Source organism: Tamandua tetradactyla, chromosome 3 (genome assembly GCF_023851605.1).
Source record: "Tamandua tetradactyla isolate mTamTet1 chromosome 3, mTamTet1.pri, whole genome shotgun sequence".
NCBI lineage: Eukaryota > Metazoa > Chordata > Mammalia > Pilosa > Myrmecophagidae > Tamandua > Tamandua tetradactyla.
This window is the reverse complement of record NC_135329.1, coordinates 14828434-14844089: the sequence shown is the minus strand read 5'-3', so window position 1 is coordinate 14844089 and position 15656 is coordinate 14828434. Positions and strand designations below refer to the sequence as shown.

At 36.2% G+C, this 15656-nt stretch overlaps 1 protein-coding gene across 2 annotated transcripts in view; it reads right to left on the bottom strand.

The window, feature by feature from the left end:
• Positions 1-15656, bottom strand: part of ADAM9 (ADAM metallopeptidase domain 9) — a 188742-nt gene that overhangs the window by 54488 nt on the left and 118598 nt on the right. For both annotated transcript variants that reach the window (XM_077152534.1, XM_077152535.1), the window contains exon 15: positions 4558-4663. In XM_077152534.1, coding sequence (XP_077008649.1) covers positions 4558-4663 — 106 coding nt within the window. The remainder of the gene's footprint in view (positions 1-4557; positions 4664-15656) is intronic.

Here is a 15656-nt window from a genome sequence, read left to right as displayed (position 1 = left end):
CTGGGCCAAGATCTCCACCTTTGATTAGTTATTTCACATTGCTGAGGGCTGGCTCTGAGACTGGTCACTGTGTCAACCCCCTTGAGGAAAGACAGCAGAGAAATCTTAAAAGACAGTAACTTTCCAGAAAACAGTTTAAGAACTGCATTGACAAGGCAAGTGCTGAACTAAGAAAATGGAACCTCAAAAGTCACAGAAGAAGTTCCTGGCAAACTACCGGCCCACCATCCCCACCTTTTCCACAACACATGGAGGAACCAACTTCCGTTTCCATCATGGGTCCCTGGCACTATTCCAAAGGCAGCGGAGTGGCCTCTGTATGCATACTGTGGTGTGCATGTATGTCAGTGCCGATATATCAGGTGAAAGTCTAAGAGTTGAGAAAGGGAACATGTCTTGGGTTTGTCCTCCCAGAGTTTGTCCTGAGGACAGGGAAGCCACTTGCAGACAGCTGGGACAGCATGAGAAATCATTAAATTGAAAGGGCTAGGGCAAAGGACCATCTGAATTAAGTCACTCAAAAGAACAACCAGAAAGGGGAAGAGTTATTTTTGAAAGGAAGTAGAGGGGACTTTCATTCAAAGGTCTGTGGACTGTAAAAGGGGAATCCTGGGCCATTTAGGGAGCACAGACCTGGGAGAAAAAGGCGGCTTCTCAGTTCCAGCTCCGTTTCAGCTCCAAGCAGGCTCAGATTAGACAAAGAGAACACTGCACTTCCTACCTGCTTCAGGTGATTCTGCTTGATAAGAAGGCTATTCTCTCAAGGAGATCACTAGTCAAAGCAGACTTAAATTGAGAGAATCAGCAAAACCAAAAGTTGGTTCTTTATCAATAATTTCAGCAAACCTTTAGTTAAACTGACAAAGAAAAAAAAATAACTAAAATAAGAAATGAAGGGGGGGATATTACTACTAGCACCAAAGAAATAAAAACGACAATAGAGGATACTACAAATAACTACACCAACAAATTGGATAACCTAGATGAAATGAACAAATTCCTAGAAACACACAAACTACCTATACTGACTCAAGAAGAAACAGAATATCTCAACAAACTAATAACTAGTAAAGAGATTAAATCAGTGAACAAAAACCTCCAAACAGACACAAAAAATCTAGGAACAGATGGTTTCACAGGAGAATTTTATCAAACACCTACCCTCTCAAAATCTTACAAAAAACTCTTTTCAAGAGGAGAGAATACTCCCTAACCCATTCTACAAGGCAACTATCACCCTCATAACAACACCAGTTAAAGACACCACAAGAAGAGAAAACTACAGTCAGTATCTCTTATGAATATAGAGGCAAAAACCCTCAACAAAATACTAGCAAACTGAATCCAACAGCACATCAAAAGGGATTATAGAAAATGATGAAGTGGGAATCAACCCAGGTATGCAAAGATTGTTCAACATAAGAAAATCAGTAAATGTAATGTACCACATTAATAGAATGAAGGGGGAAAACATGCATGATCATTTCAATTGATGCTGAAAAGGCACTTGATAAAATCCGGCACCATTTCCTGATAAAAACACAACACTAGAAATAGAAGGAAACTTCCTCAACAGCATAAAGAGCATCTATGAAAAACCCACAGCTAACGTCCTACTGCTGGTAAAAGACTGGTAGATTCACCTCTAAGATCAGGAACAAAAACAAGAATATCCATTCTCACCATTGTATAGAAGAAGTAATTAAGCAAGACCAATAAAAAGAATCCAAATTGTAAACTAAGAAGTAAAACTTTCCCTATTTGTAAATGATATGTTCCTATATGAACAATCCTGAAAAATCTGCAATAATGCTCATAAACCTAATAAATGAACTCACAAAGTGGCGGGGTACAAGACCAAAACCCAAATATCAGTGGTGTTTCTATATGCAAACAATGTACAATCAGAAGAAGAAATCAAGAATATAATTCCATTTACAATAGCATCTAAAAGAATTGAATAATTAGGAATAAATCTAACCAAAGATGTAAAGGACTTGTACATATAAAACTACAAAACATTGCTAAAAGAAACCAAAGAAGGACATTCTTTGTTCATGGTTTGGAAAACTTAACTTTTTTAAGATGTCAATTCTACCCAAAGCGATTTACAGATTCAATGCAATCCCAATCAAAATTCCAACAAACTTCTTCATAGAAATGGAAAAGCCAATCATCAAATTTATAAGGCAAGGTAATGGGCTCTGAATAGCCAAAGCCACTTTGAAAACCAAGAATGATTTTGGAGGACTCACATTTCCCAATCTTAAAACTTAACACAAAGCCACGTTATTCAAAACAGCATGGTACTGGCATAAGGATAAACATATAGAGAGATAAAATTGAATTGAGAGTTCAGAAATCAACCCTCACATTTATGATCAAATGATTTTTGACAATGGGGCTCTTTTAGTTTGTGAGCTGCCAGAATGCAATAAACCAAAAATGGAATATTGCTTTTTAAAAGGGAATTTATTAAGTTGCATGTTTACAATTCTAAGGGCTGTGAATCCAGAGAAAAATACCTTAACTCCAAGAAAGGGCTGGTGAAGTTCAGGGTTTCTCTCTCAACTGGGAGGGAACAAATCGATGTCTGCTAGCTTTTTCTCCTTATTTCATAAGGCTTCCCTGGGGGCTTTTTCCTTCTGCATCTCCAAAGGTCTCTGGCTGTGTGGGCTCGGTCCCCACTGAGCTTTTTCCAAAATGGTTCCCTCATAAAGGGTCCCAGTAAGCAACCCCACCTTGAACGGGAGGAGAAACATCTCCATGGAAATCATCTAATCAAAAGTTACCACTCACAATTGGGTGGGTCACATCTCCATGGAAACAATCAAAAAGATTCCACCTAGCAATATTGAATGAGAGTATGGATTTTGGGGGGTACACAACAGGTTCAAACAGGCACAGAGGCAAAGACCACTCAATTGGGAATGAATAGTTTTTCCAACAACTAATACTGGAAAAACTGGATGTCCACGTGCAGTAGAATTATGGTGGATGTCTACCTCACACCATACACAAAAATCAACTAAAAATGGATCAAAGACCTAAATAAAATCCTAGGGAAAAAAAATGTATGGAAGCATCTTCAAGACCTTATGTTCAGCAATGGTTTCTCAGACTGTATACTCAAAGCACAAACAACAACAACAACAAAATAGATAAATGGGATTTTATCAAAATGAAAAACTTACACATCAAAGGTTTTTATCATGAAAGTAAAAAGGCAACCTACTCAATGGGAAGAAATATTTGGTAAATACATATCTGATAAAAGTTTAATATCCAAAATATATAAAGAAATCCTACAACTCAACAATAAAAAGACAAACAACCAATTTAAAAATGGGCAACAGTTTAAATAGGCATCTCTCCAAGGAAGACATACAAGTGGCCAAAAAAAGCATGTGAAAAGATGGTCAACATCACTAGCTATCAGGGAAATGCAAGTCAAAACCACAATGAGAAACTGTTTCACACCCACTAGAATGGCTAGTATTAAAAAATGGAAAATAACAAGAGTTGAAGAAGATGCAGATAAATAGGAACACTCATTCACTGTTGGTGGGAATGTAAAATGGTGCAGTCAATCCAACTGTGAAAGACAGTTTGTCAGTTCCTCAGAAAGTTCATTACAGAATTACCAAATGACCTGGCTATTCCACCTCTAACTATATACCCAAAAGAATAAAAAGCAAAGACTCAAATAAATATTTGTACACCAATGTTCATAACAACATTATTCATAATTGCCAAAAGATGCAAGCAACCCAGGCATCCATCAACCAATGCACGGATAAGCAAAATGTGGTATGTACATGCAATGGAATATTATTCAGTCACAAAAAGGTATGAGACATGCAACAACAAGGACGAATCTCGTTGACACCATATTGAGTGAAATAAACCAGACACCAAAGGACAAGTATTTTATAATCTTACTGATATGAAATAATTAGAATAAGGAAACTCGTGGAGTCAGAATCTAGAATAATAGGCCACCAGAGGATGTAGTGAGGGAGGGGAATGAGATGTTAACATTTCAATTGCAGAGTTTCTATTTGAGTTGATCGTAAAGTTTTGGTAATGAGTAGTGGTGATGGTAGCACAACATTGTGAATGTAATTAACAGTGGTGTATTATAGTACGGGAAGGTGGTCAAAGTAGAAATTTTAGGTTGTCTATATGTTACTAGAATAAAAATTAAAAATTAGGATTTTCCAATATAAACAAAGAACTATAATAGTACAATTATAAAAATGTTCTTTCACATACTGTAACAAATATACCATACTAATGCAAGGTGTTAAAACAGTGTGATATATGGGCCTTCTGTATTTTAAGCATGACTTTTCTGTCAACTTACAACTTCTCAAACACTACATTTTAGACAGTTAATGCTTTAGAAATTCTCTCCAGAACTGTTTGTTAAATTTTAAGTTTGAAAAGTTAGGTATTTAAGGGGGAGCGAGTCAGCATTCAGAGAGTTATAAAAGATTCTGGAGATAACCGGTCTTATAATTTTTCACATTCCCTCAAAACCTCACCACTACTTACCCAGTGGCACACTTCTTGTATTCATTGCCAGAAAAACCACAATTGCCAAATCTATCACCTTTAGAATTTACATTAATGAAACAATCTCTTGGAGCAGCCTTGGCTTCTGTAACATTAAAAAAAAAAAAAAAGGTTACAGTGATTCAATTCAGAAATAAAAGTATTCCCTGTGACAGCCCATATACCCAAATGAACCACATCAACACCTCAGAAAAAGTTTCAACTTTACAGATAAAAACATTTTTGATCCACCTTACATAACAACGAAATATAAAAGTGATGTTTAGATGTTTTGAGTGTACTTAAAAGGTGGAATTGAAAACTCAGGCCCTAAAAGAAGATGAAATTATAAAAAAATTAAAAACCATAAATGGTATGGCACCACTTCCCACACAATACATATCTACTGTAGCACTGGTTAGATCAGTCTGGGAAAGATTCATAGAAACACTGTCAGCTCTTGATATTTATATTTTTATTTTTATTGTACATGACAGTTTAGGTATTCCTACCAATCAGATGGGTTTTAACAAACAGCTACGAGAGTTAAAATATCAATACATTTTTGCTTTCCTATATTTTATATATGTATCACTTAATATTCAATTTTTATCACTTGATTTTACATTCCTAGAAATATTTGGAAAAATTCTCAGCCAAAATGCCAGCACTTCCTCTTTAATAAAGGAAATGCATTTGCCTATTTGCACATCTGGTATTGTATTATTTCACTTAAAAAAAAAAAAAGGATGCAGAGTGAAAGGAAATTGGAGCAAAACAGAGGCAAAAGATCAAGTGACATGAAAAATAAATACCAATTACCTGTACAGGATAAACATTACATAGCAATATCCCCAGCAAAGCCCATTCAGAACAGAAACAGCTACAAAAAGTTCAGATAATCTACAAAGAAAACAACAACTCTGGCTCCCCTAGTCCTAGACTTTTTTGCAAGCCTCTATGTAGATAATATCTTTGCTAAAAATTAGTATTTGTTTTATTAATATGTTTAGCTATAATTACTTTTTAGTATGGAATAACCTACCTATTCTCAAAAAATATATCAGAATTTAAAAGAACATTGCTATCCTATCCTGTGATCTGACTAAGAAACTGTCCTGTTAATATCTTAGACAGTCTTCAGTCTCTATCTGATCCATCATAAGGAGCACAAAAGAACTAGAGACAGCATTAGTCTAATCAAAATCAGCAACTCCGGTTTCAAAGAAATCTAGCACAGTGCCCATCACTGATTTTCTTTAACTAAGAGAAACAAAACTAAAATTATAAACGGAAGAAGGAAAGTAAGGATTTGAGCTGGCTTGCTTGCTTACTTTCTTCCTGTCTTCCCTCTCTCCCTTCTCTACTTTCTTCATATGTATTAATCACCTACTAAATGTCACACATCCTGGTAAGTAAGGAATATAGTTTACCAGAAGCTCTCTGGAAAGAAACAGAAAAGCTCGTATTATTAATTCTCTCTTCTCTCATCTCAGATAAGCCTACGGCATTCACATATTTTGTTCAATTAAAAATGTTTTTGTTGCTGTTCCTATTCATTCAAGATGAAAAAGAAGATTGGAAAAAAAGATTCTAGATTTTAGTACAATTTGGGCATATATGATCCCTGCCAATTATCAATTAAAGTGATCTGCATAAGAAAATGAAAAAGCATTTGCAAAATCTCCTTGAGGGACTGAGGAAAAAATGAGGAATTCTTAAACTTCCCCACCTGGGGAATTCTTTTTTTTTTTTTTTTTTTTAAGGGAGGAAAGGAAGGAAAGAAGGAAGGGAAACATTTTCTTGTTTTTATTATATTTTGTTTGTTTGTTTTTTTACATGGGCTGGGGCCGGGAATCGAACCGGGGTCCTCCGGCACGGCAGGCAAGCACTCTTGCCCGCTGAGCCACCGCGGCCCGCCCCCACCTGGGGAATTCTTGATACTCTCTCAAGCATTAGGAACTCCCCATTTAATAACCCAAGCCCTCAATCTTGATGCTTAACCTTATGAAACTTATTTCTGTAACAGCAAAGCTAGACCTGCTAGTAATTGTGCCCAAGAGTCATCCCCAGAGAGCCTCTTTCTCTTGCTCAGACATGACCTCTCTTTCTGAGCCAAATCTGCAGATAAACTCACTGTCCCCTCTCCCCAGGTGGGAAATGACTCCGAGGGCATACAAGCCTTTCTGGTAACATGCAACATGACTCCCAGGGATGAGCCTGGCCCTGGCACTGTGGGACGGAGAATGCCTTCTTGATCAAAAGGTGGGAAAAAAATGGAACTAAATAAAGTTGCAGTGGCTAAGAGATTTCAAGTCGTTCTGGAGACCCTTATACAAGCTTCAGCCAGATATTGCACATTAACCACAGTAGGCCACGCCCAACCAACAGTATTCCTGAAAATCCTTGGGAGTGCTTTAGGCTCTATCCAAGTCTCTGTAAGTTTTTCTTAGTAAGTTTATTTTTCCTTGAAGATTGAGAAGATCAAATGAGAGGGAAGAGGTGTAACAGAAATTAGGATATAACAAATGACTGTGACTACTGACTCATTATATAGATATTCTCTGGAGTATCTAGCACTTTAGAATTGCCAAAAGGAAATCGCTGAAGTTGCTGAACTGTAATCCAATAGCACTAGTCTTTGATAGTGATTGTAAAACTATATAGCAAAAAAAAGAGTCAGTTGCCCATGTAGATCCATGTTTATGTGGATCTACTTCTGGATTTCTGGATGTTTTGTTCTGTTCCTCTGAAAATATATATATATTACAATACTACACTGTCTTAGATAACCTACCTCTAATGTAAGTCTTAAAATTGGGTAGAGTCCAATACTACAATAAAAGGGAGGGGAAAGGGGTATGGGATGTTTAGGGTTTTATTTTTTTCCTTATTTCTTTTTCTGGAATAATGCGAATATTGTAAAAATGATCATAGTGATGAAGGCACAACTATGTGATGATACTGTGAACTACTAATTGTATACTTTGCATGGACTGTATGGTGTGTGAATACATCTCAAAATTACATTAAAAAAAGTTACATCTGTTAAAAAAAAAAGCGGTCTGCTTAGTTGTGCTAAAAAAGCAACTGCTTACCTGAGCAGCCTCAAACACGCCTGAAGCCAAAACAGAAAACACAAGACTGCAACACAGCATAGACTGCTGGAACACTGCTGGCACCAAAGTGTAACCAAAACAAAGCTGACCAAAGCTGCTGACAGGCCTGGGTTTAAATCCTCCACTGTTTCTCACCACACTACTACAATGCAGCTACTTGACAGCGTTTTTCTATTCTCTCAGAACTATTCTCCATTTTGTTGCCAGAGAAATTCCAGGAACAAATCTAATCACGTCGCTTCCACACATAAAATCTTTTAATGGTCCTGATTACATAGGGCAGAAAATCTTAACCTGAAACCTATGATCTAAAAAAGGTCCCAGTTAGCCACCTGTAGGAGATGGTCCAAATTCCTGGAAAACATCTAATTCTGACTTTTAACTCTCTTGCCTCATCTCCTCTTGTTCCACAATGGCAACTTCAACTTTAGTGAAGTTCTGGTGGCATGTACTCTCACCTATCAGAGCCAGAATTTCCTATCAAATAATTCTGTAAGATGAATCATAAGCATGTCATCTTCTTGCAGCACACTACAGGAACAGAAGAGAAATCCAGAAATGGGTCCAAATATACGTGACGCTTTGCTACACTGATAAAAGTACTATGTCAAGTCTGTAGAAAACTGGGTTATTCAATAAATGTGACCTAAATTACAGACATAGTATGTAAAATTAAATCATAAAGGTACTCAAAGACCAATTATATATTCTGAGGTAGGGAAAATAATTTTTAAACATAAGGCCAAAGGCAGAAACCATAAATTAAAAGACAAATGAGAAAAAAAAATCTCAAGGAAACAACAAAAACAAAATTAAAAGACAAGGAAAAAAATGGGGAGGAGAGAGGAAGGAATATTTGTAACATATGAATAATAGTTAATATCCTTAAAAAACGTACAAAATAACAATAAGGAAAAAATATTTCAATAGAAAAATGAACAAAGAACAGAAACAGACAAGAAAACAGAAAAACTACAAACAACCAATACAAATATGAAAAAATTCAAATCCACCACTAATTAAAATGCCTATTTTAAAATAAAAAAATCTATGTTCTGCATTTATTAAATTAACAGAAAATTTTAAAATGGAAAAAGTGTTAGAAATATTTGAAGAACAGGACACAGTTGTGCGCAGCTAATGAGAGCATAAAATAGTTTAATATTTCTGGAGATTATCTGGAAATATGTCTCAAAAGCCATTAAAGAACATTTACTTTATGCAGGAATTCTACATCTGGGAATTTAATCTGAAGAAAAAAAAATGGGTGGGAGCAAAGACAAAACTATATACATAGTCACTGTTGAATGGTTAAATAAATTATAGTATGTCATCAATGCAATATTGTAGAAAAATATTTAATAACATGGAAAAATATTGTTAATTTTGAAAAAAAAGGCAGTTTTTGACACAGTATATCACTATGACCCCACCTGTGTGTAATGCACACATGCGTGGTCACACACACTTGAAGAAAGACTAGAAGGATAGTCATTAAATTTTTAGCAGAATGTCAAGAATATGGGCAATATTTATTTTCTGCTTTTTGCTTATCTGTATACTCAATACTTTAAAAAACATGTACTATTTCTATTTAAGAAAGTAAACCAATGGAAGTTATTTCTTTTAGCAATGTCTTTGATAAATTCTACTATAAGTCTTTATCAGTTCACTACTGCCACTGCTGTTGAGATTGTGATTTTGTTGCTTTCTGTCTGCATGATTGTTTAAAGGACCAGATTTAATGATAAATGTTAATACTTTCTCTTGCCTGTTCCCTGACAAATTCTTCATTTTTTTCTATAAATAGAAGAATAAGAAATTTGAGAATACATAAGCTAGTGAAGGACTTCCATATTCTCATACTCTAAAAGTCCAAAGGATTGAAAACTAGACCTATATATAACACCTGAACTAACAGACTGTATTTTTAAAATCAGACTCTGTATAAAATGTTTGAACATATGCATTTGTTTTCCCTCCTCCCTAAACCTCGCTTAAGCAAAGAAAATTGACTTTTTAAAATCCATAAACTTACACAAACATGAGATCTGAGAGAGGAGGCAGTACAAAATTTTGAAGCTGAAAAGCAGATGATTAAGAATGAATGTATCTATGTGAAAACCTTGTGTCTGATGCTCCTTTTAGCTACTATATCAGCAGAAGAGTAGAACATATGGAATAAAAATAAATAAATAAATAAATAATAGGGGGAACAAATGTTAAAATAAATTTAGTTTGAAATGCTAGTGGTAAATGAAAGCGAGGGGTAAGGGGTATGGTATGTATAATCTTTTTTTCTCTGTTATCATTTTATTTCTTTTTCTGTTGTCTTTTTATTTCTTTTTCTAAATTGATGCAAATGTTCTAAGAAATGATGAATATGCAACTACGTGATGATATTAAGAATTACCGATTGTATATGTAGAATGGAATGATCTCTTAATGTTTTGTTTGTTCATTTTTTTAATTAATAAAAAAAGTTAAAAAAAAAAAGAATGAATGTATCTAAGAAAACCGAATCTTAAGCTTTCAGTGGAGAACGCTAAGATCAAACCTACTTTCACCACAGAATTACACAAAGAAATTGGTAATAACAGATACCTCTTGATACAACTAAGGGTAAAAAAGCTAAAATGAAGAATGACTTAAAACCAGTTTAAGAAGCAGTATGATTTGCATATCACCTCTCCTCTTTGTGCTGCCAGGTGACTGTCTCTTCCACCCTGGCAAAATGCTTTAGATTTATTCTCTAGACTGAATAAAAGAGAGGGTTTCAGGACTCAGATGTACCAGGCACAGTTATAAGGAGAGAGACAGTTCCAAAACTAAGGGAATTATCTGAATGCATGTCTACCCTAAGCTGAGATACCCCACCTTATTCCACCCATCGGCTCCCCAAGTGCCAAATGCCAGACCTTCGCCTACCAGGTTAAAAATGTAAAGGCTTCATAAGGAATCTAACAAGTTAAAGAAGAAAAAAACCTAAAAATGTAGATTTTGGCATTTCCCCAAATGACCCCATAGGAAAGCTTATAGCTAACAAACTTTATCCACCAACCTAAATGATACATTTGCTTCTTAGTCACCATTCTTGGACCAAGGACTATCAGACATCGGAGGGAAACTGCTAACATGAAAACAATATAAACCAAGAAAAAAGGTCACTTGGAAGACGGCATCAACGCGAACGACATAAAACAGCTACTGGAAACCTCTCCTCAGAGATTAAGCAAAAAAAAAAAAGGAATATCCTCATTTGTTTAGAACTCGAGAGGAAGGTAAAAACTGGAGAAGGACCCCACAAATGCTGAATCAAAGAATGAGAAAAATATCAGGTAGGAAACTTCTGCCCCAAACAGACCATTCCTCTCCCCTTCCCATCACTTGGCTCCATGCAGCTTGGGAAGTGTCGAGAGGCAGCAGCCAGAATCCTTCCCAACTCCCACGGGCAACACCGACTATAAATCTCTCAGAGTGAAACAGATCCCCACCTATCTCCAGACACAGAGACCCACACCCACAGGGACCCACAGCAGGACTTAAAGCTGCAGAGGAGGGCAGAACATAAAAGGGCAACAAGGAGAAGTTTCCAAAATAGAGGATTAGAGAGGGAATGGAAAAATCTTTTCCCAAAACAGCAAGTAGCCAGGCAGAAACTATCCAAATCAACTGTTTGAGGACTCAGGAGACAAGGGAGGACATCTCGAGGCCTGATCACTGAGGGACAAAGAGTCTGAGAAAAATACAGCCAGAGACAGTGATTCCAGCCGTAGGTCCTGGTGCCCATGCCCCACCCTTGAGAAAACAGCAGTGGGTGGCCTGGTCACACCTTGGGAGACAGCTGCAGAATGGGGCTGCTGAGGGAATCCTCCACCACAAGTTCAGTGTGGGACACAGCCCAACACTGAGAAAAAAAAAACTGAAAAATTTGAGCAGGGTGCCTCAGGGAAATGATCGACAACACAAAGCATACAAATATACACATCATCTTCGTCTCAAAGGAGAAGAGAAGGAAAAAGGACCAGCAAGAATATTCGAAGAAATGGCTGAAAATTCCCCAATTCTTATAAAATACATAATGCAAATCCAAGAAACCCAATCTACTGAAAACAGAATAAATTCAAATAGACCCACTCCAAGACATATAGTAATCAAACTGTCAAATGACAAAGAGAAGGAGAAAATTCTGAAAGCAGCAAGAGAAAAATGATTCATCACATAAAAGGAAAGCCACATAAGACGAACTGCTGTCACTCATCAGGCACCATGGGGGTGAGAAGGCAGCAGTATGATATATCTAAGATTCTGAAAGAGAAAAATTACCAGTGAAACAGTCTTTATCCAACAAAACTGTTCTTCAAAAGTGAGGGAGAGTTTAAATTTTTCACAAATGAATAAATGCTGAGAGAATTTGTTAACAAGAAACCTGCCCTGCAAAACATACTAAAGGGAGTTCTGTCAGCTGAAAAGAAAAGACCAGAGAGAGAGGTCTAAGAGGATACCAAATTGAAGAATATTAGTAAGCGTTACTTAAAGGATAAAAAGAGAGAAAGAAAAAAAAAATAGATCTGACAAATTAACAGCCAAAAGATAAAGTGAATTAAGAAGTGCTTTTTAAATGTTTACTTGGTACAAAATTTATATTTTAACTAGTGCATTTCCTAATATAACTTATGTAGATAGTGTAATTGAACACCATAAGTACAGGAAACCTTGAGTAGGGCATGAGATTTTGTTGGTTTGTCCAGAGTGATGCCCCAATAATTCCAGAGTGATTTGAGCAGTGAATAAAAAAGTATTTGCAAAGTCCCCTTCGGGGAATGGGGAGAAAAGGGGAAAATTCAACTTCCCCAACTTGAATTCTTGATATTCACAAAAGCAGTGTGGACAACCAAAGCTATAGGCTGAGCCCCCAATCTTGGGGGTTGTTCATATGAAATTTAACCCCACAAAGGATAGGTCAAGTCTACTTAAATTTGGCCTAAGAGTTACCCCCAAGAGAACCTCTTCTGTTGCTCAGATGTAGTCTCTCTCTCCAGCCAACACAACAAGCAGGCTTACCACCCTCCCTCTGTCTATGTGGGACATGACTCCTAGGGGTGTGGACCTTCTTGGCAACATGGGACAGAAATCCTAGAATGAGCGGAGACTCAGCATCAAAGGATTAAGAAAACCCCTAGAATGAGCTGAGAATCAGCATCAAGGGATTGAGAAAATCTTCCCAACCAAACAGGGGAAGAGTGAAATGAGACAAAATAAAGTGTCAATGGCTGAGATTCCAAACAGAGTTGAGAGGTTGGTTATCCTAGAGGTTACTCTTATGCATTAAACAGATAGCACCTTGTTAGTCAAGATGTAATGGAGAGGCTGGAGGGAACTGCCTGAAAATGTAGAGCTGTGTTCCAGTGGTCCTGTTTCTTGAGGATGATTGTATAATGATACAGCTTTCACCGTGTGACTGTGTGATTGTGAAAACCTTTTGTCTGATGCCCCTTTTATCTACCTTATCAACAGACGAGTAAAACATATGGAATAAAAATAAATAATGGGGGAACAAATGTTAAAATAAATTTAGATAGAAATGCTAGTGATCAATGAAAGGGAGGGGTAAGGGGTATGGTATGTATGAATTTTTTTCTGTTTTCTTTTTATTTCTTTTTCTGAATAGATGCAAATGTTCTAAGAAATGATCAAGATGATGAATATGCAACTATGTGATGATATTGTGAATTACTGATTATATATGTAGAACGGAATGATCAAAAGTTAAGAATGTCTGCATTTGTTATATTTAAAAAAAAATTTTTAATTAATAAATAAACAAACAATCAAAAAAAGAAGTGCCTTTTAAAGTCCCATGAGGGAATAGAGAAAAAATATGGACCTATTAAACTACCCCACCTGGGAAATTCCTGAAACTCTCTCTGGCATTAGGGACTCTCAAGTTAATAAGCCAAGCCCTTGACCTTAAGGTCTGCTCTTATGAAACTTATTGCTGTTACAAAGAAGCTAAATGTACCTATAATTAGGTCTAAGAGTCACTAGCAGAGAACTTCTTTTGTCGCTCAGGTGTGGCCTCTCTCTTTCTCTAAGCCCAACTCTGCAAGTGAACTCATGACCCTCCCTCCACATGGAATGTAACTCCCAGGCAAGGTGGGCCATAACTTTCCAGGGATGAGCCTGACCTTGGCAACATGGGATCAACATTGTCTTCCTGATAAAAGAGAGGTAAAGGAAATGTAACAAAACAAGGCATCAGTGACTAAGAGATTTCAAATAGAGTCAAGAGGCTATTCTGGAGGATACTCTTATGCAAGCTTCAGCCAAATATTGCTAATTGCCACAGTATGCCAAGCCCCAACCAATAGTATTTGTGAAAATCCTTACGATTACCCAGGGTGCTATCTGAGGCTGTATAAAAGTTTCACTCACTGCTTATTTTTCAGAAATTGAAAGTCTCTGGATTGTTCCTATGCCAGATGGGCCCTGAGACCCAGAGGCACCAGTCTCTCTGAGAATATCAACTACTTACATCCCGCTACCTCATAATGTTGATACCTCGTTACAACATAAAGAAATTAGAAGAGTCATTGCCCAAATGTTCCTGGAGACCAGGAGAAGGATCAAATGAGAGGGAGGAGTTGTAACAGAGAAGAAAGGTTTTAACAAACGATTGTGACCACTGAATCATTAGATTGATTTTTCTTGTTAGTCTCTAGTGTACTTGGAACAGCTAGAAGGAAATACCTGAAACTGTGGAACTGAAACACAAACCACATTTTGAAATTTGTTCTATAACTACTTGTTAAACTGTACCTTGAAATTTATCACTTTTTTCCAAATATATTTCAAAATAAAAATATTTTTTTAAATAGGAAAAAATGCCTATTAAAAAAAGTTTAAGTAAGTCTCTTGAAAATTTCTCCAGTCAAGGTTTACACAAGAAAGGACACCATTTCTCTGGAATGCAATCAAAGAAAAATCTCCCAGTTTCCTCATAAAAGATAATCATAACTTCTACAGGTTAGGGTCAAGGGGGGAATGGTCCTAGCTCTAAATTGTAAACCTACCTCTCGTCCTAAATATATGAAAAATAAATTGAGAAATTTTATGGAAAAAAAAAAGAACTGCCTTTAAGTAAGAACTTTTAACTTTTGTTAATAGATCAAAGGTAATAGTGGAGTTATACAAAGAAGGTAGGGTTTAATAAATGAATATGACTGCTGAATCATTAAATTGATATCTCTTTTTAGTCTCCAGCATCTTAGAGCAGTTAGTAGTAAAAATCTAAAATTATGGAATTGTAAACCATACCAAAGTTTAAAATCTATTCTACAACTAATTGTTGCACTGTGCTTTGAAATTAACTGCTTTTTTGTATATATGCTATTTTTCACAGAAAAGAAAAAAAAAGTTGACTGTGATGGTAAAAAAATATTCATTACTTCTAGCCTCCTATATTCTGGAGCAGCTAGAAGGAAAAATTTGAGAGGAAGGTATGGTAGTCCATGACAAACTCTGGGATCTGTTTTGTAACTATTTGTTGAAGAATGCTTTGAAAACTATTGCTTTTTTCCTTCTTTGCTTTATATATATGTTACATCATACAATAAAAAAAGTTAAAAAAAAATTCATGGGATGTGTGAAGGCAGTGCTGAGAGGGAAATTTATTGCTCTAACCACCTACATTCAAAAGGAAGAAAGCGCTAAAACCAATGACCTAAATGAACAACTGGAGAAAGAACCAACTTATCCTAAAGCAAGCAGAAGGAAATAAATAACAAATAGCAGAGCAGAAATTAATGAAATGGAGAATAAAAAGCAGAACCAATAAAACCAAAAGTTGGTTCTTTGAGAAAATCAGTAAAATTGACAAACCATTAAACAGGCAAAGACAAAAAAAAGAGAAGCTGCAAGTAAATAAAATCAGAAATGAGAGGGAAGACCATTACCACTGACCCTGAAGAAATAAAAAAG